Raw genomic sequence first — 26,591 nt, forward strand, 5'->3', positions numbered from 1 at the left:
CCCACTTTGCTGCCCCACTTTTTTCTCTTTAATTAGACATACAAGTGAGCCATAACGCCAGGAATTAGACGGACCCCGTTGTTGTTGCAGCAAACCTCGCGCCTCGCCACCAGACATTCACGCGTTATTTAGAAAACAGCGTTCGCAAATAAACACAAAACACAAGGGGCTTTCTCCCCCAGCTTTAATCATTGATGAGTGTCGCTTACACCCGGGCCTGCTGCCAAAACTAACACAGGATCCTTGAGTAAATATTCTGCAACACGCCCTGGAAAGGTAAGCAGACGCTCAGGAAGGTGCTGGGAGCCTGCTGACGTTGTCACATTGGCAGGACTCATTACTGAGGATATAATTAGTCTCTTCGTTTGTCTTTCTTGTTGTTGTTTTTTTCATTAGCGCAGAACGAAATGGGACTGTGAAAGGTAAGGTTTTTGGTGTTTTGATTATTTGCAGAAATTAGACAGGACCAAAGTTACCTGTCTGCGGTAAATCTGTAAATATCTGACTTATTCTTCCGCGTTTTTTGTCTTCCTAATAGAAATAGTTCTTTAGTGGCTTTCACGGTAGCTAACCTGTGTGAATATCAGCGCATGTAGGTTTAAACAAATAAAAATGTGCGCAAAACGGTGACACAATTAAGCCAGTCGTGTTAGCACAGTCTGAGGTTGGCAGGAGACAGAGCGCACCTTTCCTGCATCCGGGTGACCTGCTCACCTGCTCTACCTGGAGAGGCGACCCACGACTTAACTTACTTCCTCATCAAAGTATAAAGTATGTATAATTCGTGTTGTCACATTTAGAGAGTTTTAACCTTTTGCTGGTGGCGATGGAAACCCTGCCAGTAGGCTGGACTGCGCACACCTGGGAGCAGCAGGGGGGTCATGGGGCCAAGCTGCTGAAGAGGGGGTCTGCTGAGAGCAACACCGGCACACATGTCCATGACCTGTTCCATGAAGACGCACAGGTAAGGTGGAGCTCAGCTCAGACTTTCAGACCATTTCAGGATCAAAGTTTAACGTTGCTCGGTCTTTGTACATTATAAGCCCAGCGTTCATTAAAAGAATGCTTGTCGCCCGCTGCCTATCAAGGCACTAAATGTTGAGAAATGACAGACCTTGAAAGTATCTCATCTGTCACCAGATGTCACGCTGAAGATTAATTCTCAGCTACTACCTCATTAAATTTGACCTCAATTTCTGTAACATTGACCGAGTTAAAGCCATTTTTGTGTTGGCTATTTTTGATTAGCTGTGATGGTCATCTTGAATTGGATTGACTCCAAAAGTTAATCGGTTCCAGATGCACATCCAATGATTATGTCCTGAAAGTTTCATTAAAGTTTGTTCAGTGCTTCATGAGATATTTTGGTAACAGTCAGACACGAGCAAAAACCTAATTGTCTGCCTTTGCCTTTCTGTGGTGGGTGATAACAACACAGATTTTTAAAGTGGACTTGGCAGGGAGACTCATTAATGTTAAACATGAAGTGACATCTGTGTGCGTGCGTGCGCAGGGCTTCCACCAGGCTTGCCAGCCGTGGTGGAAGATCAAGCTGTTCGTGTGGGAGCCGGTGCTGTTTGGAACCTGGGATGGCGTTTTCACCACCTGCATGATCAACATCTTCGGAGTGGTTCTCTTCCTGCGCACCGGCTACCTGGTGGTCAGTGGAAACGGTTTGGTTGTGTGTGTGTTGTCCCTAATGACCCTCCGGTGCGTCACTCGGAGCTGCGTTCAACAGTTGCTTTGATAGTGTTGACGGTGTAGATAAAGTACTTCAGCAGAAACCTCCCAGCCGACTTCACAGCAAAACGGTTTGATTTAATGATATAATAGCTCAGTGAAAGAGGAGGCTGTGCACAAGTCTGTCACTGGTTAAAGAAGTGGGCCGGTGTGTGAAACACAACTGATGTGTTTTAATAGATTTTGCCTCCTGTTATGTAACAGTGTTTGTTTTATATTGTGCAAAGTGCCTAATTTCCAAAGAGACAGCATTTCTTGTAATCTTTTAAAGGGCTCTGGTCTTGAATTTTTAGCTTTAAAGAGGTATTTTTAATTTTATTTAGTTTTTTTTATTTTTTATTTTAATTGTGGCTGCTTTTTCTCTCTTGTTATGTAGTTTTTTTTTTGTCTATTTAAAAGAGTTCAAGAAAGTCTGGCTTCTTAAAAGGAAAATATAGACAAATGAGAGTTTAGTTTAAGAACTTTTGAATATCTCAGTTCAGCTTTTTATTTTCACTTTCAGTTATGACTGCTCTTCATCCTTACATCAGTATCTTAAAGCTAAACTAAGCTTGTGACAAAGCATTATTTTGTAGCTGCTACGTGTTTCTTAGTCGGGTTTGACGGCTCAGATGAAATTTCTCATACGGGAGGTGAGGTTTTTAATCCAAAGTGAGATGCATCTCATCAGAAATGTTATGCTTCTGAAGGGAAACGGTGTAGCTAAATGTGGTTGTTGGCTCTGATTTCAACACCTGCTCACCCTGCTGTCAGGGTTTTTTTGTTTTTTTTTGTATCTGAGTTATAAAGACACAAGAAAAGCAGAATGACAAGCATTTAAGATCTTTTACTGCACACAAACGGGACACGTTATGTTTCATGGTAGGCCTGCTAAACATCTGAATCAAATGTATGCCACCTGGCATTGAAAATCATATTAAAAGTTGGAGTAAATTATATGTTTATACAAGTAAGTTTATATTTTGAGGCAGCATGTAGAGTTACAGTAAAATAAAAGTGTCTGCATCGAGTTATACTACATCACAGTAGTACCCTCTGTACCCCCATCAAACATTTTCAGGAGAAAATCTCAGATGTTTGTTAAAAGTTCTGAAATGACTTTTCTTTTTTTTTGTCCTGTTGGAACATCTGGTGACATCATCAGGGGAACACCGGTGTGCTGCTGGGGCTGCTCCTCGTCTCCATGGTCGTGTTGGTTGCTTTAGTGACTGTGATGTCGGGGATTGGAGTTTGTGAGCACTGTGGGGTTGGGAGCGGTGGGGTCTACTCCATGATCTCCACCGTGTTGGGGGGCAGGGTGGGGGGCACGGTTGGCCTCCTCTATGTGTTTGGTCAGGTGAGTGGTTTTGTTTATATTATATTAAAGGTTTGATACGGTTCACATGTCCTATTTAATCACCTGTACTGACGTTGCCCCCCTCCTCTCTCCCTGCAGTGCGTGGCGGGGGCCATGTACATCACAGGCTTCTCGGAGTCGGTGGCTGAGCTCCTGGGTCTGCAGAGCCAGTGGGCGGTGCGCTGCATGTCAGCAGCTGTGCTCCTGGCTTTGCTTGGAATCAACCTGGCAGGTGTGAAGTGGATTGTCAGACTCCAGCTGCTGCTGCTGGCCGTGCTGGCAGTCTCCACTCTGGACTTTGTCATCGGCACCTTCACACACCTTGATCCAGGTAGGGCCGGGGGCCGGGGCCATGGTTATTCACTCCGATTCTCTCTGTGATTATTTTTCAGTTAAATTTAGGCAAACTTTTTTTTAAACTGAGTGTTTTCCAGAGAATTATATAAATGTCTAAAAGTCTGCAACATCATTGCTAATACTGGGATTTTTGTGTTCATTTCTTGGACATTTTTGAGGAAATATCGAGTGTTACTAAATCATTTATAAGGCAAATGTAAGAAAAAAATCCATACCAAGTATTTATATCAAAGAATGTTTAATATTAAATTGTGTAATCTAAATAAATGTGTTGTTATAGCATGGTTCATCACTATTAGTTAAATCTAGTTATAGTGGGCTTTCTTTCTAACTTGAGATTTTCTGCTGACTTTTTTTTTCTTTTCTTTCCCAAAATCATACTGATTTGGATGCTGTGCTTCTTTAAATTGATCTCTTCTCATAACTCTGATTTTTACCATCTGTTGTGTTGTGTAATCAGACCAATAGGAAAGTTGGTTTCATGAGCTTTTTGAAGTCTGAGCAACGCCTGGCATGGGACTAAAATCAGACGAGTTGCATGAAGCCATGTAGACAATTGGGGAGATCCCTAATTATTAAAATAAATGAGTTTGGAGAGCTTGACTGACTTTATTTGCGTTCAAAGAACACTATAACAAAAGTTTGAAAACCTCTGAATCGTTCAGCTTACTTGAAATGTAAAACTATGAGCCATTATGGTCACTAGGTGGTGCTCCGGTATCACCTTTGTCACTGAATCAGTGTTTTACTAAGATGAACTTATTAGTTGTTCTCTGAAATAATATATTTCTGTCACTTTTTATGAGGGATGTAGAGTACTGTACTCCTATTGTGTTTTTTTGATTTTGAGCTAAGTTTAAGTCTCTGTATCTTTCTTTCTTTTTTGAGGAGATTATATCCTTTTGGTGGCCTGCAGGAAGACCTTCCCCACATTTCCTGTTCTCAGTGGTTATCAGCTTCCTGTCCAATGGGAAGAGAAAAGGGTTCCAGCCAGTTTGTGTGTAACACAGTTCAGTCACAAGAATGCAGTGTGTGCTTCCCTTGAAAATGCAAACCCAATAAAATGTGGACGCAGCACGGCCTTTTCCATAAACTGCAAAATAATTAGACTGCTTGGGGTAAGTTTGTGCAATATTCAGCTTTATCACCCGGAGTGCCTCTAAAAGCAGACCCTCATCCTGACTCCGGTGTGCCCCGGCTGAGCTCTTTCCCCATCCACTTGGTTTTATAGCACAGTTGGTAGACGCCAGGTTGCAGCTCTGAGGAACTTTGTGAGAACCAGCTGGAACAGCCACTCCAGGTTTTTCCAATTAAAAAGCTGCTTTGTGTGTCATGGTGACCTCATGCTTGGCAGAGGACCAACAGGTTCCCCAAAACAAACCGAAACGGCCCAGATTAGCTGCAATTCACTAAATGCAGAGGAACATCCTGAAGCAGACGGACAGCTACTGGCAAAACGATGTGGTCACTGTTTGATAACATGTTGGCTGTTTGCTCATGTCAGCTCTGTTGTGGCAGGTTTCACACAGCTTATTACACCACCATCGTAGAGGAGGATTATCAGTTCAGCCAAGTAATGTTCTCTCTGAAAATATCTTGGCTTATTAGTGTGATTGGAGAAAAAATTGCATTGTGAATCAGTGTTGATTTCAGTTTCGTCTGCATCATAACAAATTGCAACAGCTCATAATTGTGCTGTATTTTTAGGGATGGGAGTAGAATTCAGTTCCCATTTACGTGTAGTAAATCACCTAAATGTGGTCAATAACACCAGAGCGTTTGTCTGTTTAACCACTAACACTTCAGATTGTGATGCAAAAATGAATTACAGCCATGTACGCCTCACCGTCGCCCCGTAGTTCCCTTTTCCCTACAGAGCAGGGAGCCGTAATGGGCTCCTTGGGTCTTCGGTTTTGGGTGTTAACCAGACTCACCCACATTTTTGGAAGATGAGAAAGAGAAACTGTCCGGAACTGAGATCTGAAGCCTTTCTTTTTTTTTTCTCCAGAGACTGCCACATCATGTTGTTCTGTGATCCTAACTATAATATATAGTTTTCGATCATCCCAGTGGGATATGCTCCACCTCACTAAAATCACAGCCTGCCCTGTACTCCACACACAACAGTTTACACTGGTTAGGATGGGAGGGTAGGAGGTCATTTAGACAGAGGGAGAGGCCTCAGATGCTCATGTAATCCGACTACACATTCCAGCCTGCATCAGAGGAATGCTGGACTCACTCTGCCAATACACATACTTTTCAAAGAAAAAACAAACTAAAATATGACAAATTTTGATTTAAGTTTTGCCTAAAGATATGATTGGTAATTATGATTATGAAACAGAGCTGGTTCATAACTTCTTCATCAATAATTCACTGATATTTGCACCAAAGTTAAAAAATAAACATGAAGACACGTCAGTAAATTCTGCTCTGGTTTTAACGTGCACCGCTGATCCCGTCACAGGTGAACAACTCTAAGTGCTCGTTAGAACCCACCGAGGGGATACGCTGAGATTAGTTTGTTCAGATAACATTTGAAGGTTGTTTTGGCTGCTTCAAGCACTGAGATGCTTCAAGGTCACAGCGAAGGTCCGTCAACATACACAGTGGTGCTTCATGCAGGATTTGTTCTCGCTGATCTGGTGTCCAGAAAGAAAAAAACATTCTCTAAAAAAGCAGAGTATGATGAATCATTCCCAGAAAGCCTCCTGCTCCTTGGTTACGATCCGTTCTGCAGCATCAGTAAACAACAGCTGTGATGGTGGTGCCAAAACTTTGGGTCCAGTCTGCGTTTACAAGAGCCACATTTTACTTGTTGACCTATGAAGCTGAGCATTTTTCAAGAGGTCAAACTGGTATTTAAATGTAACTGAGTAGAACTGTACCTCAAGCATGGCGGACATAAACATACTGTCATACAAGGACATACACACAGACAGTAAAGTTACTTTTTTACCGTGGGCAGAGGACTCTTTCTACTCTTTCTACCTCTTAGTCACATTTCTGTTTCATTCAGAATGAAATCTGTGGATAAAAATCTTTGGTAACTGTGTCTTTGGTTCAAAGCTCTGGAACAACATAACTGGATAATTTCAACTTTTTCCCTCACATCACAATAATTTTATTACATATCAGACTCTAATTAAATCACAGCTTATGTTGTCACTTCTATCTGAAATATGTTCATGTTTAAGCCTTTGTTTATAGCTCCTGACTGAACAATAAACAAGTGTGACATAGCTAAAAGGGATTCTATTGCTTTTGACAAGATAAAAGTGCCCGAACAAACAAAAAGAAACATCTCTTCTTCCTATTAACCATTTTTTTAATATACTGTAAAATAGTGAAGCTGTGATCTATAGCATTTTTACCCCTCAAACACACACAATCTAATTTTTATTCATAAAAATAAACATACGAGCATGTAATTCCCACACAGATGTCTCCTGACACAGTATAGCTAAGCATTTTAAGCAGGAGTTTGATTATGTGAACACCCTCTGAGAAAACCTCAGTAGTCAGAGTTGGCAGAGTTCGGCTTACTGGGATGTTGGAGGATGATGTTGTCATTTGGGTGGGGAGCTCTTGTTGTGGACATGAACACTGACTCTGCTGGATTTGTTGGGTCTTGATTGTTTGGACAGAGTGTGATGTCACTGGGTCACAAAGTGAGCAAGAATTTCAAAGTTGGGGTGGGTGTTTGCGTCGCATTTAATACGAATGGTGTATTTGCACATGTGGGGCAAATGAGCATGTCCACATATGTTCACATTCTCTCTCTCTCTCTCTCTCTCTCTCTCTCTCTCTCTCTCTCTCTCTCTCTCTCTCTCTCTCTCTCTCTCTCACTTTGATTCTTTCTCTAAAACTTGGAAGCTTGCAGAGCTTCTGAAAAGGGTGGTAACTTCCTTTTGGATAAACATGTCATTAATCTGAGAGAACGCATTCTTTCCCATCGCAAGATAACCAAGGGGGAAATGTCCGGTGTTGTAATGTAGACAGGTCCTTCATGCAGCCCCCCTCCAACGCAGAATGACCTCCACTCACACAGACTGACCCAGAGCAAACTGAACCATCCTGCCTTTAGAAAACAGTAACACTACCTGTTGCTGTTGCCATGTTTTGTGACTGCCGGTGTTTAGTGGATGTGCCTTTTGGACCATCCTTTGTGTTGAGGGGAACTATTCAAACTATGCAGATGTAATGAAATATTTTTGAACCTATAATGTATTGTTTTTGTCGCCAAAGACCAGATGTAAAAACAGTGGTCACACACTAAAAACAGGCCTTTTCCCACATAGAAACTGGAATTTGTCAAGAATGTCAAGTGAGAATGTGTGCACTTGGAACATACTTTGTACACACACTTTTTTAAGAAAGTCAAAACGTTTTTTTTTTTTAAAGAGTTGTTATATGCAAATAATTAATTGAGCAAATGGCAACCGCTTGTGTAATATAGTTTCTTTATATCTATTTATAAACGATGATTATGCATTTGCATGGATTTAGAAGTATGAGAAAAAGACTACGGTCACATTTTTACCTTTCTGAGTGTTTTCAGTTGTAGCTGGAATCTACACTGTTTGCATCGACTCCCAGGTGTTTGGTTAGGAAGGTTTTTCCAAGGATGATCCCAGATTTGTCAGCTGATCTTAATTCTCAAAGTATATAATAAAACATTATTTCTTTATTGTTTATATTTCGAGTTTTGACTTTGTTACACTCTTTAAATGGCACCATTTTGAGGTAATTCCCTAAATGTTTGGAAAACATGCTAACTCTCAACGAAATGCTGGTTAATCTTGGTCTAATTTTCTGTCTTTTGTGTGTTGTTACCCTTTTTTCACAGAGCACGGGTTCATTGGCTACTCAGCCGAGCTTCTCTCCAGCAACACAATACCAAATTATAGCCCAGGAGAAAACTTCTTCACGGTGTTTGGGGTCTTCTTCCCTGCTGCTACAGGTGAGTAGACCCCATCTAAAGTCTTCTTTTAGCTGCCGTCCTTACTGTTTTACATGAAGTATGTCAAAAACCTTTCTTCCCATTTTTACAGCTACGCTTTGCACTGAATATTGTTCACTTTTGTGGTTTGTGTGCTTGTGTGTAGGGGTTATGGCAGGCTTCAACATGAGCTCAGACCTGCAGCGGCCGGAGAACAACATCCCTGTGGGAACGCTGGCAGCTGTCTTCACCTCGTACGACAGCACCCAAATCCACCCCGAGTACACATGTCACGCTCGAGTTAGATACAAAAATATTACATAATTAAATGTGCCAAAACACAACTACATATCAGTAAAGGATCCATCTTAAAGGGTAGATTTTCTTTTTATGATGCACTGTGGTAACGTTTTTTTTCAGTTTCAGTGGAAAAGAAAAACAAACCCACATTTTGAGCCAGCTTCATTCCAGTTGTTCACAAAACATTCATGTGTTTAAATGTCCTGTATAATTTCTACTATTGTTAGTGAGAGAGGAGCAGCTGTTAGTAACTTTGTGTGGTGAACTATTGGTGACCCACAGGTGGTTCCTGTATCTGGTCTTTGTCTTTCTCCTGGGGGCCATCTGCACAAGAGAAGCTCTGCGCTACGACTTCTTGATAGCAGAAAAGGTAAACTCTTCTGTTTCCATCCTACACTGTGAGAGAGGCCTTCAGCAGAGGAGGTGAGGGGTGGGAATTCCCCACCTGGGCTCACTGTTGTGTTTACTTCAGGTTCTAACTGTGTGCACTTGTGCAAAATTTGAGGGTTTTCTTTTCCACTGGTGGAAATATATTGATATTTGAAATGTTTCTTGGTTGGAAGTAGACATCTTTACTGTCAAATCAGTCTTAGTTGGTGTAGTTTTAATTTGGACGTTTTAAATCCTAAACTCATGTCCTGAAACTAATTTAATCGATTGGAAGCTAGTATTCAATCCTCCCGATTCAGGATAAATAATTTAATGTGTTGTGTACCTACAGTTTATAATTGTTTTAAAGGAAGAGAATGATAATAAAACTTGCAGCTCACATTTTTATTTAGTTTAAATTTGGAATACATCAGAAATTGTTAGTCTAAACCTAAAAAAAAAGAATGCTAACACAGACTTCAGCAAGAATGCTCACCTTCAACTAAAGATACAGAACAGTGACTAGTACCTAATTGTAATTATTCAGATGTAGTTTTTAAGATCTAAACTTTAAATTTAGTTTGAATGAGCCGTAGAGTTCCTTGAGTCCTCCATCAGTGGTTCATTCTCGGTGTTATTGTAAGCGCCTGACTGCAGCGGAACTAACTTGGGCGTAGGTTTTTTGTGAAATCGCAACCCCACCTCATCCTTTTTCACCCTATGTTTGTTTTCCGTCTTCCTCCAGGTCTCCTTGGTGGGTTTCCTCTTTCTGCTGGGCCTTTACATCTCCTCCCTGGCTTCTTGCATGGGTGGCCTGTACGGAGCACCCAGGATCCTTCAGTGCATCGCCCAGGAGAGGGTCATCCCCTCTCTGGCCTTCCTGGGAAGAGGGGTGGGTGGATGGAAAAAAGAAAAAAAGGTTTACAAATGGCGTAGTTTAGTTCTGTAACATTTTTTCACAAGGTAGAAAATTAAACTTGACCAAAGTTGTTTCAGTCTACAGTAAGTTGTTCTTGCTAAATGATCTACTGTTGATGTCTACACAGTTTGTATTTTCCTCTAAGATACAGAAGGTAATTGTCAAACTTGATTTAAAGCTTCTCAAAGCAAACAATAAACAAGTTCTGGATGGGCAGTTCACGGGCAGTACCATCGCCATATAATGTAATGTTAGACTCTTGCATCACGCCTTCTTTTGTTGTCATGTTGAAGCCACAAGATCTTTTTTTTTTACAGGCGCCGACATGTTGTATTTTTGGAACCAGAGTCTGCCCACTGTGGATCTGGGGCTTTAAGTCCCGCCTACTCCCCCACACACCATCATGGTGTCACATGACCTTTCTTTCTTAGTATGAAATAACTAATTACAGCTAAATGTGTTTAGATAAATTAAAATTTGAATATACAGCTGCAGGGTCACAGCTATAAATCAAGGGTCAACACCTGGAAAAAAAACTGAGGTGTTTTTTATTTATTTATTTATTTTTTGTTGTTTGTTAGTTTTAACATGGGGCAATGTCCCATCCATTTACATATAAGGGGCAGACTTAAAACTTGTACTGGAACCAGCATACAGGGAAGCTGGGCTCGTTCTAACGTGACTCAAAATTCAAAGAAACCTAAGAGTGTTTATATGTATCAAAGAAAGTGGATTTTTTTTCATTATAAAAGGCTGAGAAATAATCAAAATATCATTTTTTTTTAGCTACAGATATACACAAGGTTAGGTCAAAAAGGATAAATTCAGTACATCTTCACACCACATGTGGACATGCCGGACTCAGTAAAGTTTCTCAGAAACTGAACTGCAGCAGTAAACTATTGCATAATAATGTTAAAATAAATTTCTGTGGTCACCTGCAGTGTTTAGCATTTTGTGACCTAATAGTAACCTGGATATACAGTAGGTGTGGTGCTCAGTCTCAGCAGGAAACCGTTTCGGGGCCACCTAATTATAGAGTGTGAGCTTCATAAGGTAAAAGTGAGTGGACTGCCCTCGAAAGCAATAAAAAAAAAATAGTTCCAACAGACTTCTGCGACACACACTTGGTGGACCGTCACGTTAACGCTGTGACCTGGTTCACCCCAGCCTTCCCAGGATGGCAACAGAGCTTGACCTCTCTCAGCAGGCTGGAATGAGGCCTGAGACATCTTGGCCCAAATCAAAGCCTCAGAACAAACGCAGGAAGGGCGACGGGCCGGGCCCTGCTCCGCTGTGTGCTCTGGAGCCCCGCCAGGCACATAGCAGTCCTCCTTCAACTCTGCAGAAGAACTGGGGGGAGTTATAGTACAGGGTTGTTGTTTTGGGAAGAATTTAGTCCTTCAAATTTATAGTGTTTGGAGATGAAGTACATCAAACACATTTTCCTCCATTAATTTAAAGTGAACTATGAAGCAGAAGGAATTCTTTTCTTTAATAAATATTTGTATATTGAATTAAATGGAAAATGAAAAGCATTTGAGGGTGCCATTTAAATTTAAAAGCGTACAGAAACCTATTATCTTTGGATGATTTTTTAATGTCAAAAACAATGAAGTTTCTGTTTGTTTATTTGTTTGTTTTTTGACTGATTTTTCTCTGCCCTCTGTTTTCTTTGGGCAAATTGTGAATGTGGCTCAAAAACATGATTTCAAAAACATCTTTTGTCTCCTCCAAAACCCTTTTATATATGGAAAACATCATCTTACCTGGAGTTGTTTTGTATGTACAGAAGTTAATTTGTTTGCTCGACATATAATGAAACAGTCATCTTGTCAATTTCTTCCAATATAAAACTACTTTATATAGACCCCACATGCTGTTTTATTGTAATGATTAGCTTTTGTTTCATTCAGTCACATTGTTTCTTTCTGTGTTGTTGACAGAAAGGCCCAAACAGGACCCCAGTGGCAGCCATCTGTCTGACCAGCCTGCTGACCATGGCCTTCATTTTCATTGGTCAAGTCAACGTTTTGGCGCCAATTGTCTCCATCAACTTCATGCTCACCTACAGCTTTATTGATTACTCCTACTTCAGTGTGGCCATGACCTTCCTGCTTCAGACAAAACAGAGTAAAACCACTTTGATTTCAGGGAAACTAAGCCGGCGCAGGTCGACCAAGCAGAGTTCCAAACCACTGCTTGAATCCACCATCCCCAACTATGGGAGCGGAGGCGAGAGCCCCCGGGGTAAAGGTACTTTGTTGGAGTTCACCAGGGACATGGACCAGATCTTTCCACCTGCCTCTAAACCCGATTCTGGATCTGAGAAGACCCCGTCAAGCCAAGAGCTGAGCAGCAGGCATCAGAGCAGAAAGGCCACTGCAAAGCAGAAGCTGATGGACAGCTTCGGTCTGGACCTGAACAGCAACGTAGAAGAGGAGAGAAATTCAGCCCCACCAGAGGAAGGAAATGAGATGCAGATCAGAGACGAAGAAGAAAAGGCTGGAGATCAACCTCAAGTCAAATGCGACACAAGTGTATGCAGTGTGGAGCATGATTCATCTGCAGAAAGTCCCAGTGGCACCGCAGGTGATACGGTTCACCCCATCAAAGCCCTAGATTTAAATACATCTAAAAGTGAACTGGACTCATTTGTAGTAAACTCTCTAATATATTTCAGGTGATGGAGAAAAAGCAGAACACCAGCACATTGAAATCCGACCTATGCGTGATTCCTGCTATACAAAGTTGTGTAACCACTGGATTGCTCTCATTGGGGTAGATTACACAATGCATTCAGCTTGTTATTTAATTTTTTATTATTCTAATAGTTTTAATCAAGATGACTTTTACAGAAATTAATAACTAATCTGAACATGTTTGTTTTCTTTCAGGCACTGAGTTCCATATTCATCATGCTTGTTATTCATTGGGTTTACGCTTTAGCAAACATCCTAGTTGCATTGCTGCTCTTCTTCTACATTGGAAGAACAAGTCCTGGGCTACCTACAGGTGAGTTTCATTTGCTCGTTATTTTTTTAGCATAGAAACATTTAACTTGTATTTCTGTCCATTTTTTTATTCTGAACCATTTGTATGTGATGCTGCTGCGATTCTTTTTTTTTTAATATTGTGTTTTTTAGATTTAGATTTAACCTAAAAGTAAGATCTTTAAACTTCAGAGGGCGAAGCAGATCTCACTTCTTGAGTCGGACGAGTTTGTTGTCTAAATGAGATCAGAAAACATTTGCTCACTTTTAATGTGTTATCTTTTTAGTGCCTAATTACGACCTAAATACATTTTGAAGGGGTTTTATAACTTTAAGAGGGAAAAAATGCTAAAATTTGTGTATAAAGGCATAAGTGAAGTTATTTCATTAGTCCCACCAAACGCTTTATTCAAGTGCATTTTTAAGCTTCAGTCACCTTGTTCTCAGTCGTTCATCTGGTTTAGGGAGCCTGACTTGCACTTTCTTTGCTCAGCAGCCTGGCAGCTGTTGTGGCGTAAGATTTGTGGAATATGTGAATGGGACACCCCATATGCGTGCGCTGCAGCGTGCCTCAGCTGTCTGACTCACCACAGTGTTAAACACAGGTGCTCGAGCGTCAGACATTTGTCCCACAGGTGGATGATGAGGTGCTGCTGGTCTCAGAGCAGCCTCGACTCATTTATCTGGTGCTGCTTACGACACCAAATTAATTTAAAGACTTAGTCAATTTGTTCTTGTATCTTAATAAATTAGAAAACGTTTGACTCGGGTCAAGACATGAACTGATTACGTTTTGATTTGTTTGCAGGAATCGCAGCTCAGTTCAGCTTTTTCACATGGATTAAGTCAATACTTGGTAGCATGTGCAGGTAATTTGTTGTTTTTCTTATGTTTAAAAAAAACTAAAGAAGAGAAAACTAAACTTAGGATTTTGTTAGAAATGTAGTTTTTGTGTCAAATTAAAACAGATTAACCCTACAATATGTGTTTTTTGTATTGAGAAAGCTCATTAAAACTTTTTTTTAATTTTATTTTTCAATTTCTTACAGTCTAGGTATTTACCAGAAAATATCCAATGTCAGTGTACAGCTTTAGCTTTAACTTGAGTTTATTTACAGCAAGAATAAAGGAAATTAACCTCTTGTATATACAGCCTTGTATTTAAGAGTCAGATGTAATTGTAAATTGATTGAAAAATGGATTTTAGGGATTTTTGCAAAGTATTTTCAGTGTCAACTTATCTCTCATTTTTGTTGTCTTTTAGGAAGAAAGGATCTCCCCGCGATGAGATCGTAGTGACACCTTCTCTGTCTGGGATCGGACTGAAAACCAAGCAACTGACGGAGGAAAACGCTGATTTTGCCTCCCGCCACCGCCACCACCAGTCCTCATTCATCATCACTGAGAATGTGGTACAGTCACCGCACCACTGAGGGACTCGAACCCTTCCTGAAGTTACATGTCACAGCTCACAGCCTGAAACCACATTTTCTGCCTCAAACTGAGCCTCCTGCTTGTGAGTTCTCTGTAACAAAGATTGTCAGTGGCTCAGGTCTTTCTCCCGTTGTGTTTCAAGGAAACTTGAGCTTCACTTTGAGTTGCACAAAGAGTGTGTGTTTGTGTGAGATGAATACAAAAGCTTTGGGTGTTGGATGTTACATACTAGGACTATTTTTATATAATTTAAAAGGAAATAAAAGCTGAGATGTATTTATTTATTCTTATTTGACTCAAATCAAAATCTGTTCACTGTTTGATATTTTTGTCTGATTTCCCCACAAGGGAACCTGTGTGGCAGTTCAATTTACGTGTACAAGAACACAGACGTTTGATTAAAATATTTACACACATCTTTGTGTATTTAGGTTTATGTTTGTAGGTTTATAAAATGAAATAGGTGTCTCAGAACTTTTGCACACATACGCGGATTTAAAAACTTCACAACAAACTTTTTGTAGGTCTTTTTTTTCTGGCATCTAAAATTCAAAAAATGAAACTTTTCATGATCAACAGGACACATCTATAGAGTTTACACTCGGAACATTAAATCAGGACCGGCAGCCTTTATTTACGTGTGGCCAGGTCGCACTAAAAGTGCAGATATATAATAGGTTTTAGATGTTATTTAGCATGCATGCTCATATTTTAGCAATGCACATGTGAGTTGGGTAGACTGCATGCGGCAGGGTGTAAAGAGTCATCTTTCACCACCTCACCTACAAAGCTGTGAAAACCACTTACTCTCCTCACTTTGAGCAGTTGTTTACCAGAATACACAACAACACATTTTGCCATCACTGATCAGTAGAGGATATTTTTGGACATCGTAGTTTTTGAACCTTTTCTTTCTTTCCACTCAAGTAGCATGACTCACAGGCAAATTTGTAGCAGGATGACTGTTGTGGGACACTATTTTGATCATAATTTACTCAGACTTGTTTAACTTTGAACTACAGGACATATGGTAATAAGAGCAGCATATCTACTTGATCATCTTAAACCAGTAATCTTATACCTGACGTCATAAATGTGCCTCTTTAGGCCTGTTGGTAGACTGTTTTTTTCTTTACTTCTGGTTTGTGATAGAGGCAAATCCTCTTCTGAGTAAAGTATATGAGGCACAATTTAAATGAACAGACAATAATAGCATCAGCTGCAGACTGTAAAGTCTTTTCTCATTAGTAAGCTTATTATATCTTTGAATAAAGTTGTCTATAGTTCTATATTTGGTGGACCTTTGTCTCTTAGACTTTTGAGATGTCGGCTTTATCAGTTTTCTTGATCTCGACACATCTTGTTTTATCTTATTTTATCCCCCTGATTTTCTTAACAGATGTGATGATTGTTGCACATTTACCTGCATCCTGACTTCAAACATGCTCACGCAAGGGGCCAAAATTAAAAACGTGGGCCTTCCTGAGGGCCAATTTTGATCCATATTTAGTGAAACAAGATTTAAACTGAACTTGGTTTTCAAATCAAGTTATTCTTATATCTTTTAACAGGACATAAAATTTAGAACAAACATAAGTTACTGATTAAAAGTGTCATATATAAAAAGGTTTTAACCTTATGGGGAAGCTGTGGTAAACTGTAAGGTTTTCAGTTTTGATTTAAAGTATTAATGAAAATTTAAAACTTCAATTTCTTGGCTTTAACATTGGGTAAATACCATGAGAATTTTGCATGCAAAGTTGAAGTATGCTCAGTTTTTAAAGCAAAAATAACCAGCAATGGAGGCTCAATCTCACAAATTCACAGGTTGATTGTCCTTTTAAAATGTCATCTTGTGGGCCGGAGTTTGACACATGATCCAAAGCATGAAGAACCTTACTCATCAGTAAGGTTCTTCATGACAGAAAAACAGCCTGAATCATGAACTGGGGCAGGATGCTGAATAACCGATAAAAACCTATTTTATTCCTTGAAAATCTGCATGAAAAAGTCATATTAATCCAACTCTTTTTGAAGGCAGATTAGTTTTAGCTGAAACTAGTTTTAATGTGTTTTATGTCCCATTTCTGTCTGTATTATGGTCTTTTACCTGAACAGCGTTTGTTTTACTAGCCTGATAGATACCAAATCATACCATTTTGAAAGCTTATTACTAGTAGAAGAGCCAGTTTTTCATCAATTCTTTTTTTATATTGATTAAAACAAACTTTACAACTCTGTCCTATTTTAACCTGCTTTTGTAGAAGTTCAGTGATAGCATGATTTGGGGATTTTAAATCATTAATTAAAAGGATTTTAAAATCTTTTTATAGTAAAAGATAAGCTTTCAGATCAATATATCTTCCTCAGTGGTTGATGTCTTAGGAAGTGGTATTCTTGAGTTTTGAGTTTTACCTATCAGTGCAGAAGTGACAGTGGGTGGTTGTCGGGTTTTAACATTTGCAGTTTGAGATCCTCAGTTACTAAAAAAAGGAATTGTTTAATATTAACTTTGACACCTTTTATTAGGCTCCTAATGTCAGCTGAAAAGATAAATCTGCCAAATGAAGACGTTTAAGGAATCTGTTTCTGCAGGCAGATCCAGGAGCAGAGCTGGGGTCCCAACGTGTGTGTGTGTGTGTGTGTGTTTGAAAAGAAGCAGGAGGAGAGGAGGAGGAGCCCGGGCTCCTCCGGGCTCCGTGATAACAGGCTGCAGCCTCGGCTCTCTTATCTTCGGTTCCCCCGCCGTCTGAGCTGCAGGTCTCCTCCGAACCTCCACCAGAACTTTTTATTTATTTATTTATTTATTTATTTTTAAAAACTTCCCCCCCCCCTTCCAACCAGCGGCAGCGCTCCTCCCATGGTGTCGGAAACTCTCGGCGGCCGCTGATCTGGAGGAAATCATGGAAACGTGGTTTCTGGTGCTGCTGCTGCTGCTGGGTCTGCCGGGGCCCCTCGGGGCAGGGACCCCCACTAACAACAGCACGGATCCGGTAACGGAGGGGCTTCACTTCTCGGAGGCCACAGCTGAGCTCAGATCCACGGGGAACGGCGCAGCTTCATCTTCTTACTCCAGCGAGAGTTTGTCCCCATCCCAGAGGAACCTCCTGCTCACGCACAGCGCGGGGACGCACGCTGCCACCGCCGCAACCTTCGGTGAGTCAGACACGCTCTTTAATGCAGGCTGGTGGTTGAATTATTGTTCAGATTACAACTCCAAAGCTGCCCCTTTAAACTGAACACGAATGAGACTGAAACCACTTTAATTTGGAGACCGATCCATTCATTAATTGAACTAATTTACGTAGAAAGGGAAAATTCCCACTGCCTTTGAACTAACCCCAAGCTGCCTTCAGTTTCCTTGCTTTGTTCACACAGAAACTTCAACAAAACAACTAAAATTCACTTCTGACAGATGTAATACTAGGTTTTTCACTGATTCATTTAAAATAAAATAATAGCTGCCTTATTCAGATGCTAATTAATTGTCACTTTTGTGGTGCTTTTATAAATGGAAGTTAAATAACTTCCAGATCACTGTTATGGTGCAAAAATTAGTTTTAAGGCTGTGAAGGGTTTTAAGATGACAGAGGTTTAAAGTGTGGAACTAATGACTAGTGCATCAAACCATTCAACAAGTTTAATGCCATTTTGTATGAAGAGAACTCAGATTCCCACTGATTACATCATCTGCATGTCAAGTCAGAGCAGCATCCTCAGCTGACCCAACCTCATGCAATACTTCCTGGTTTCCTGTTGAAGGGAATGTGTTGTTGTCACCCTAGAAAGGCTCAAAAACTGCATTTAGTGTTTCCTTAATTGTTACTGCCAGCCCCCAAAAGGCAAAGGCAGGCGATAATGTTTTTTTGTCTGTGTCAGTAAGCAAAATATCTCATGAACCACTCAGGACAGGTTTTAATGAAACTTGCAGAAAGCAGTTACTGGATGTACATCTGCAAGGTTTTCCTTTTAGAGCCAAATCAGTTCAAGGTGACAAATGGCTAGGATTCAGTCAGATTTTGTGCACACATTTTAGAGCTGGATTTTGATGCTTTTTAGTTTGCAGCTCATACAAAAAAACAAACAAAAAAAAAACAACGCACAGCTCAACTGTTTCACTCATTTGGTGCTCTAGACTAAAAAGAAAGCCTCATCCGAGCAAGGTTTGGATGCAGTAAGGGAATTTCACAAAAAAGTTCCTGCACAAAGAATATGGGAAATTTTCGACCAATATCATCCACCAAACTGTTTTAGAAAACACCACTGCAGCTCTGAGACCCTGGCTCACAGCTGCTAAAGAGAAAACATTATAAAAACAGCCCGTGCTGCTGGTTGGAACAGAGCAGTTCATGTGCTGATAGCAAAATATTTCTGCTAGCCAGCTGATGTAACCAGCACCTCTGCCAGTGGGAAGGAAAGAGGTTTTAATTCCGAGGGGGTTGTCAGGGGAAACTGTTCTTTTAGATCAAGATGTGAAATGGAAAATTATATCATTCTATTTTTATTACCAGAAAAATGGCATTAAAAGCAATTCCTGCCACATTAATCTGCTATATTTGCTTAATAGTAATGCACTGTAACAAATATTGTGTAAAAAAATAGCGCTCAAAGATGTGTTGGGAATGACTCTCATCTTCTACCACACCAAATCTTAAGCTCAATATCTTTAAAATTAGCTGAGCTGTAGTCATTTTTGTGGTTTTTTTAAGGTTGGTTATCTGTGGCTGTTCTTGTTTTTTGTTGTCTTAGCATTCAGGAAAATTTCTAAAGGTTTACCTGCAGTTCCTAATCATGGTCAGCACTTATAGTTGTCATAGTTTTAGTAATAATTAAAACACTAGTTCTGTGATTGTATTATATAAAAAAAACAGAATTTTTTAAGGTCTTTGTGGCAGCTGATAAGAATAATGTTCTTTTAGTTTTATCTGCCTACTGTGGGTCTGGCTGGATGTTTTAGTTATTTCCACCAAGACGCTTCTTAATTCGCTTATTTAAACAAAGTCCAACCGGGAACTGTCCCAAACAGTTTCATACCACAAGCATCCCTTATTCTGAGCTTTGCTCAAAGACATGAATGCTCCAAGGATGTCTAGTTAAAAAAATGTAAAAATAACAACAACAGCTTTCAGGTCTTCTTGTAAGAAACCTACAGAATGAATCAGGAGAGCCGCAACCTCTCAGCAACAAATGTTTGGACAATTTAAATCAGCTTGTCATACAAAGAAGTGAACGTATGGCGTTAACGTGTGAGGCATTTTCTGCAGGATATCCGATGAGAAACAACAACTGTGTTAGCAGCTGAGAGACAAACAAACACAGGATCCGGGAGTGTCTGCCGCTTTCTGCCGGCACCGTGTTCCAGGCGAAGTTTCGTTGCCCAGAATGGATCCAAAAGGAAAAGCAAAACTGAAGTCATGAGAGAGAAGCATGCAGAGGAAGTGAAAGAGAAAAATGGTCCGGTGGTCCAGTTCTCCCTCCCATCAGACAGGCTGTTCTGCAGCTGAACCCCCTCCCTCTTTGTTAGTTTTGGAAGGTGGCCGTATGTGGCACCGACGCGCTCCCTCCGAGCTGTTGTTCCAGTCCTGGAGAGCAGCCAGGTGAGCTGCTGTCAGACAGCTTAGCAGCAGGGAGATAAACAGGAAGAGCTGAGCACCGGCTGACTGCTATATTATGTACTCACCATTTAAGTCTTCAACATTTTCATTCCACTTCTGCTTCCTTAAAGGCTATTTAATTCTGCCAACAAAGAGAATGGATTGAAACCCCCAGTTCAGCATTTAGCAGCCAGAATTTTTATGAAGCGATTAGTGGAGAATAAAACGGCACTAAAAAGAGAGTTGGAGCTGACGGATGTGACTCTGATGGTCATTGTTATGATTGCAAATAAAATCTAATATAAGATGGTGCACGGCTGCTGAACGTGTGAGCTAAAGAGGAGCATATATTACACATCTATGTTTCATTTATGGCTTGCTTCGTTGCTTAGAAGTAAACATTGTTATTGTAGCTGCACTGAAACTTACATAATGTTGGGGCTTTTCAGATGACTGCTTTTCTATGATGCATCCTCTTTATTTGTAACACTGGAACAATGCTTGTAGGTGGGGACCTTGGCTGCATGTCATCCCTCTCCTCTCTGCCCTTGAGGCCGTCGTCTGTCAAATGCCACAAAAATGCATCAAAATCAACAACATCGTTGCAGCAGTTACATTCTTTTCATTTTTTGTAGTGTTTGGGGGGAGTTTATGTGACCAAAAAATGTTTATAGCAAGGCTTAAAAAAAGTTTCTGATCATGAATACACACCCAGATTAATGGCTGCAGGTTTTCTTTTTTTTTTGCCTGTGCCTTGTTGCTCACTCAGCTCTAGGAAGGAAGTGACTGATTCCCAGCAGACTGTCACTTCCATATTTAGGAACTACAGCCATTGTTAGAGTAGACAAACTGGCTGCCAGTGGTTCTCCACCCAGAATCACCGCTCATACCTCTGGGTTCACTCTGGACAGCATCTTCTCTCTTTCAGAGGTTTAAACAGGTTCAGCGCTGCCTGCTGAGCGCCCCCTGCTGGCCATAGTTTAAAGGCTTCTCTTACAATATGATGTGTCTGTTAACAAAATATCTCATTAGGCTTTGGAAGAATTTGAATGAAATCCTTGGATGTAGATCTACAGCCATTTAACTTTTGGAGTCAGGTTGATTCAAGATGGCCACCACAGCCAGCTGCCCTTAATAAACACAAAAACTGCTGTAAGCTTGAGAGTTATTACAGTTTAGCACAGACTGTGAACCAGACATAGGACAGACTTTTGTAGAGTGAAAGTTGACTAACTATGTTTGTTTTTATTCTACAGAAATCGAACAGACTAAAGTTTTCACAGAAACAAGCAGCAGGTCTCCGGAGGTCACAAATCTGTCAACTGAGCCATTTAGTGCTTCTGGAGCTGCCGCTGAGGCAGGCGGCGGCAGCAGCGATGGCAGCAGCAGCAGCAGCAGCAGCAGCAGCACAGACTGGAAGGACTTTACCAACACAAACCAGATGCCTGTCATCACCCACACAATGTCCCCAGAAGACAGCTCCTTTTTGTTTACAGAGGTGGAAAACCTGCCCCAGGACAGCCCAGATACCACCCTCCGATTGGGGGACGCCACAGCTTTGGTGTCGCAGACGGCTGTCCTCACTGACCGCACGTACACGACCACCATCAGCCGTGCTGGGGAGAGGACCCTGCTTTCTGTGACCTCCTCTTCTAACAACAGCACCTCATCTGCTTTTACAGAAGACTCCAACTCCCACCAACCTCCCTCCACCTGGGGGATTCCTCCAAGGTCTGCAGAAACAGAGAATTATACTCAAAGTGCTCCATCAACAAGGACTAATGGGGGGGAAACAACACAGCACACGACTGGGGCCTTTCCTGAGACTGGGAGCCCAGGAACCCCGGGTTTAACAGAACATCCTAATGCCACCAAGCATCAACACTCTCCAACAGCACAGGAGACCCCTGATTCAACGCCGTCTCTCGGGGTGACGGAGCTAAGCACTGACCAATCAGAAGTTTCCGTTTCCTCCACTCCTCCCTTCACGTCACACGTTGGAGGTTCAGTAAACAGCTCCGGGACAGATCAGGGGTCCAGCTCGAGTGGTGGAATGTCCTCAGAGACGACCACAGGAGCTCAGAACCAGGAGGGAACACAGGGGCTTTCACCCCAAACCAGTGAGGGCAGCCCGGGGCTGGGGCTGACGGCAGCACCCTCCACTGTCAGCAGTAGCACCTCTGAAATGAAGGATTCATCGACAGGCGAGCCAGTGCTTTCTACCAAGGTCTCCCTCACCACTGAGTCTGTGCCTGTCACTAAAAGGTAAACAAAAAACAATTTTCAGCTTGTTCCTATTTTCAGTTTATAGGTTCTTCATTACGATTTTTTTGCAATTAAACAAGAGTTGTACTTTTTCATATTTTGTCATTTTGACCATTCAAATATCAAAACGTTCAGCTCGATCCAGTAAATTGTGCTTTGATTTTTGGTATTTATAACTTTTATACTTTTCAAAATATTTCTCTTTTATTTAGCAAAAATGTGCACCATAGAAACACACAGAGATCTCTTCAGTTTCATCAGAAACGTTGTTTTCTTTGAAATCTACTTCAGCAGCTTGCTCCATTTTTGTCCTGCTATTCTCCATTTAGCTTTTAGCTACTGTTTAGCTCATTTTGTCTTGGGTTCTGCTCATTTTAGCTGATGTTCTGCTCACCTGAGAGTCTGTCCTGATTGTTTCAGCTCTTGTTCTGCTCATTTTAGGATCTGTTCTGCTTGTTTTGACGTTCACAATTCAGTCATGACTTCTTTATCAAGTTTCCTTCAAGTCATTCAGCACTCAGCATTTATACCTAATTTTTGCAGGAAATGCTATTTTTTCTAGTTTACTCATTCATCAATAGTCAGACAGCTTTTAAATGAAGCAATTGTGCCCCCTGCTGGCTGTTTCAGTGCTACAGTTGTAACTTCAGTCCCAAGGTGAATGGACCTAAACATAAAAATCGATGATTTTAAGTTTTGGTTGATGTTTTGTTCCTCTTTCACAGATCACAGACAACAGAGGAAAACACTTCTGAAGCTACTGCTTTTCCAACCACTACCATGGCTTCCACTCTGCACCCCCTACCTTCAACGTCATTGACAATTTTAAGTAGCACCTCTAGTGGTTATTCTTCAGAGGCTCCTACAGAGGCCACCCTTCCGTACACGACCCCCACCTCGACAGTCTCCACCCTGGCCCCGCTGACGTCTGCAGCCCACCCCACTGACCATGTGTCGCCCAGTCAGGGACCCTCAACGGGAACGGCCAACCCCACCGAGGCTGCCGCCGTGACGACTGAAACAAGTGCAGCAACCCAGAGAGCGACCACAGCTCCCGTGTTCCTGAGAACCACCTCCACTCACAGCACTCCAGCTGGGAGCACAGAGACGCTGCACGTCACCAGCAAACATTCAGAGCTGGAGGCAACAACGCCACCTACTGATATCCAGACCGCAAAGGTGCCACCGAGTGAGTAGCTTTCAAATAACGCTCGTTAAAATGAAGCTGTAAGGTTTGTGGGGGGGACTGTGAGGAGGAGGATCCAGGCAGGTTCAGTTTTTGTTTGTATGCAATTCAAGCAGTTTGAAAGTTTGACATTTGAGCTTATATTATAAATGATTTTTATTTATTTTGATCAAAATAAACATCGCTGTGCTGTAAATAGGTTTTAATTGTTTATTCTTGTGCTGACTTTTCGCCATTCTCTCTGGCTAATGGTGAAACATCTTGTCTCCCATCTGAACAGCAGGAAACCCTTGTGTGTCGAACCCTTGCATGAACGGAGGGATCTGCACGAGCTACGAAGGGCCGGAGTACACCTGTCGCTGTAAGCAGGCCTGGACTGGACCCAACTGTGACCAGGGTGAGCTTTTCAATCATCTGTCCTTCACAGCTTGAGGACACCCGGCTGCAGCTCCTGTGTTTTGTATTTTGTGCAGTATTGTAATACTTTCATGTGTGTGTGTTCAGATATGAATGAGTGTGAGAAGGACCCCTGCCCCGCTGGCTCCAAGTGCGTTAACACCAGAGGCTCCTTCAGCTGCGAGTGTCCGCTTGGATTTGATCTGGAGGATGGACGCACGTGCACCAGAGGTAATTCTGCAGCGAAAACAAGTGCATTTTTTTAATCATGTGTGTTGTTTCAAGTTACTTCGGTTTACTCACTGTAGGCTCTTCAATTCTTGTTTCTTAGCAAAGACATTTCTAGGAACGTTTAGTTTTGACAAACAAGACTCTTCTATAAAAAGTGCTGCCATGCATGAGATCCAGAGAGAAATCCTGCAGCTGGTGAGCATCAGTCTACACGTCTAAACACTTACTGCTCATTTCTTCATTAGTTTCATGTGTAAGAAGTCTCATGCATGCATAATTTTCTTTACTGCAGCTCAATGTCTCATTATCAGTCCTTCGAGGGTACAGTCGCTCAACTCTGAGCAAGAAGTAAGTCTGTAACATCACTTATCTCCTCAGTTTTAAGTAATTTGCCACAAATGTCAAATTACACACCCAAACTGTGCTTATCCTGCCTTTTTGTGCCCCTGGTAACATCCTACTATTTTATTTACAAAGTTAAACAAAGCATCAATGTGTGATCTCGTCACAGAGAGCAGGGCGGGCTTCATATCCTGGCTGTCAGCACGTTTTCCATCTCCACTGATGTGACGACGGCAGAAGTCTACGAAAGCATCACGGTGTCCCTCAGAAAGTGCAACTCGTCACTGAGCCACTGCCGGATGGTCCTGCTCCACCGTCTGTCTTACCACAGTGAGTGTAGCAGCCATGGGCCAACACCAACATCATCAAGTTTAACTCCATTTATTGTTTATTGTAAACTTTATTCACAGCGGTTGATCGATATCAGATGTAGTAATGTGTACTGCTACTAGGGGGCAGAGTTTAGTCCAAATTAGATATTTTTGCTGGGTGGAAAATGAGGATTGGTTATTGCCTAAAATCATCAAAACATGTTGTTGCTGAGGTATTTTATTGTGTGATGCTGCAATGGCTTGTTTGATCATGAGCAGTTCTGGTAAATACTAAAATATAAGGCTTGTAATTCAGGTTTCACTAATAAATACGTTGACACTGTGTTGCAGCGGAGAGTTTGTGCGAGGCTCAGAGCACTCAGTGTGATCCAGAGCGCTCCGCCTGCAACGACAGCAGCGGCACTTCCTCCTGTCAGTGTCTGCTGGGGTATTACAAACGCAGTCCGGAGGAGATGTCCTGCTTGGGTGAGCTCTCTTTTTTATTCTTTTACTGCATTATGACTGCTAGATAAGCTTAAGCCTTTTGTAGGAAAAAAACAAACAAATAAAAAAACAGAGTTGTTAAAGAATTACTACAATTTATTTTGTACTACCAAGCTAAGGCCATTTGTTTTCCTCCTAGAATGTGGTGATGGTTACAAGCTGGAAAACGGCACGTGTGTCCCGTAAGTTTGACTTCCTTTTTTTCTTTTTATCTTTAATCCAGTGTAGCTAAAGTGACAAAGGAGCATCTGTTTCTGCTTTTCAGGTGCATGTTTGGATTTGGAGGATTCAACTGTGGAAATTGTGAGTAGGTTTTAACAGGCCAACATTATTCTTTTTTTTTCTTATAATATCCTCACATGTGTATTATAAAAGTAGATTTTAATACTTTGTTTTGTGACATTACAGTTTACAAGCTGATTGCAGTTGTGGTGTCGCCTGCAGGGGGAGCTCTGCTCCTCATCCTGATCATCGCCCTCATTGTCACCTGCTGCAAGTAAGATGACTCAGATATCTGTAAATAGGCTTGTTTAAAAACAAAACAAAAAACAAACATTTTTATAGTTGTAAAATTATCTGCTTAATTTAAAATGTGTAACATTATAAACCTAGAAAAGGTAAATATCAGTTTACATACATTCGGAAGAAATCTGTTTTCTAACTTTGAAATGTTTGGTCAAGTTTGTTACTTTTATGATGTAGGTTCAACTTAATTTTTTTTTTTCATTTTTCAGGAAAAACAAAAACGACATCAATAAGATCATCTTCAAGAGCGGAGACATGCAGATGTCCCCGTATGCAGACTTCCCTAAAAATAGCCGGATATCCATGGAGTGGGGCCGGGAGACCATAGAGATGCAGGAAAACGGCAGCACCAAAAATCTCCTGCAGATGACCGACATTTACTATTCTGTAAGTAGAACATACAACGAAGAACAAAACTGTCCGATTTCTGCTTTATTTCATTGTACTTTTTAACCTGAGCTTCATTCATAAAACAAATTCTAAATAAATAATCTATGAGCACAAAAAAATAGATCTTTTTTTTAGTGAACATGCAAATTTATTTAAAGTTGAGGCTTGTAAACGAATGTAAACAACAGAATGCTTTTTTTTTTAAAAAAAAACAATGGTAAAAAGAGCCTGGGCAGTCAAATCAGAGTCCTGACCTCAACCCAACTGTGGCACGAGTTCAGTTGGACTTTTCAACAGTGATCAGGGGTGGAAATTAGCACCCGCCACCGGCCAAATGCGGGTAAATATTTGAAGTGGCGGGTGAATTTGATCAACACACACGCCACTGTGGCGGGTTGGCAATTTGAACAGAAAAGGTGTTATTTGTCCTCTTGACATATAGGGGGCAGCAATG

The 26,591-nt window shown here is 41.1% G+C and overlaps 2 protein-coding genes across 5 annotated transcripts in view; both read left to right on the forward strand.

Annotated features, from left to right (window-relative positions):
* The first annotated feature begins 90 nt into the window (after nt 1-90).
* On the forward strand, nt 91-14,809 carry slc12a8 (solute carrier family 12 member 8). Of its 3 annotated transcripts, none has more exons than XM_025007563.2 (15): nt 91-276; nt 397-422; nt 801-964; nt 1,514-1,660; nt 2,885-3,076; nt 3,176-3,407; nt 8,286-8,399; nt 8,545-8,632; nt 8,961-9,048; nt 9,793-9,939; nt 11,913-12,558; nt 12,650-12,747; nt 12,864-12,981; nt 13,768-13,828; nt 14,224-14,809. In XM_025007563.2, the coding sequence occupies exons 3-15, from the start codon at nt 827-829 to the stop codon at nt 14,390-14,392; spliced, it is 2,238 nt and encodes a 745-aa protein (XP_024863331.1). In that variant the 5' UTR covers nt 91-276; nt 397-422; nt 801-826; the 3' UTR covers nt 14,393-14,809. The 3 variants fall into 3 exon arrangements, with proteins under 3 accessions (XP_024863331.1, XP_024863332.1, XP_017279327.1); XM_025007564.2 differs by having other exon boundaries at nt 402-422; XM_017423838.3 differs by lacking the exon at nt 91-276 and having other exon boundaries at nt 286-422.
* A 2,345-nt stretch (nt 14,810-17,154) lies between these two features.
* Nucleotides 17,155-26,591, forward strand: part of heg1 (heart development protein with EGF-like domains 1) — a 12,501-nt gene continuing 3,064 nt past the window's right edge. The window contains exons 1-13 of one of the 2 annotated variants that reach the window (XM_017423819.3): nt 17,155-17,549; nt 21,244-22,252; nt 22,978-23,441; nt 23,722-23,835; nt 23,943-24,065; nt 24,166-24,260; nt 24,358-24,413; nt 24,577-24,737; nt 25,070-25,204; nt 25,362-25,404; nt 25,488-25,525; nt 25,631-25,718; nt 25,957-26,134. In XM_017423819.3, the coding sequence (XP_017279308.1) occupies nt 17,297-17,549; nt 21,244-22,252; nt 22,978-23,441; nt 23,722-23,835; nt 23,943-24,065; nt 24,166-24,260; nt 24,358-24,413; nt 24,577-24,737; nt 25,070-25,204; nt 25,362-25,404; nt 25,488-25,525; nt 25,631-25,718; nt 25,957-26,134 (2,757 nt within the window). In that variant the 5' untranslated portion in view covers nt 17,155-17,296. Of the gene's footprint in view, nt 17,550-21,243; nt 22,253-22,977; nt 23,442-23,718; nt 23,836-23,942; nt 24,066-24,165; nt 24,261-24,357; nt 24,414-24,576; nt 24,738-25,069; nt 25,205-25,361; nt 25,405-25,487; nt 25,526-25,630; nt 25,719-25,956; nt 26,135-26,591 lie in introns of both variants that reach the window. The other variant, XM_017423818.3, reaches the window with a different exon arrangement.

The sequence above is a fragment of the Kryptolebias marmoratus genome, linkage group LG6, assembly GCF_001649575.2.
Source record: "Kryptolebias marmoratus isolate JLee-2015 linkage group LG6, ASM164957v2, whole genome shotgun sequence".
NCBI lineage: Eukaryota > Metazoa > Chordata > Actinopteri > Cyprinodontiformes > Rivulidae > Kryptolebias > Kryptolebias marmoratus.

Bases quoted from the DNA above. Each gene is read 5' to 3' on its own strand.
- slc12a8 (XM_025007563.2), top strand. From the start codon at position 827: ATGGAAACCCTGCCAGTAGGCTGGACTGCGCACACCTGGGAGCAGCAG. The intron at 965-1,513 runs GTAAGGTGGAGC...GTGCGTGCGCAG, and splicing joins TGTTCCATGAAGACGCACAG to GGCTTCCACCAGGCTTGCCA. The intron at 3,077-3,175 runs GTGAGTGGTTTT...CTCTCCCTGCAG, and splicing joins TCCTCTATGTGTTTGGTCAG to TGCGTGGCGGGGGCCATGTA.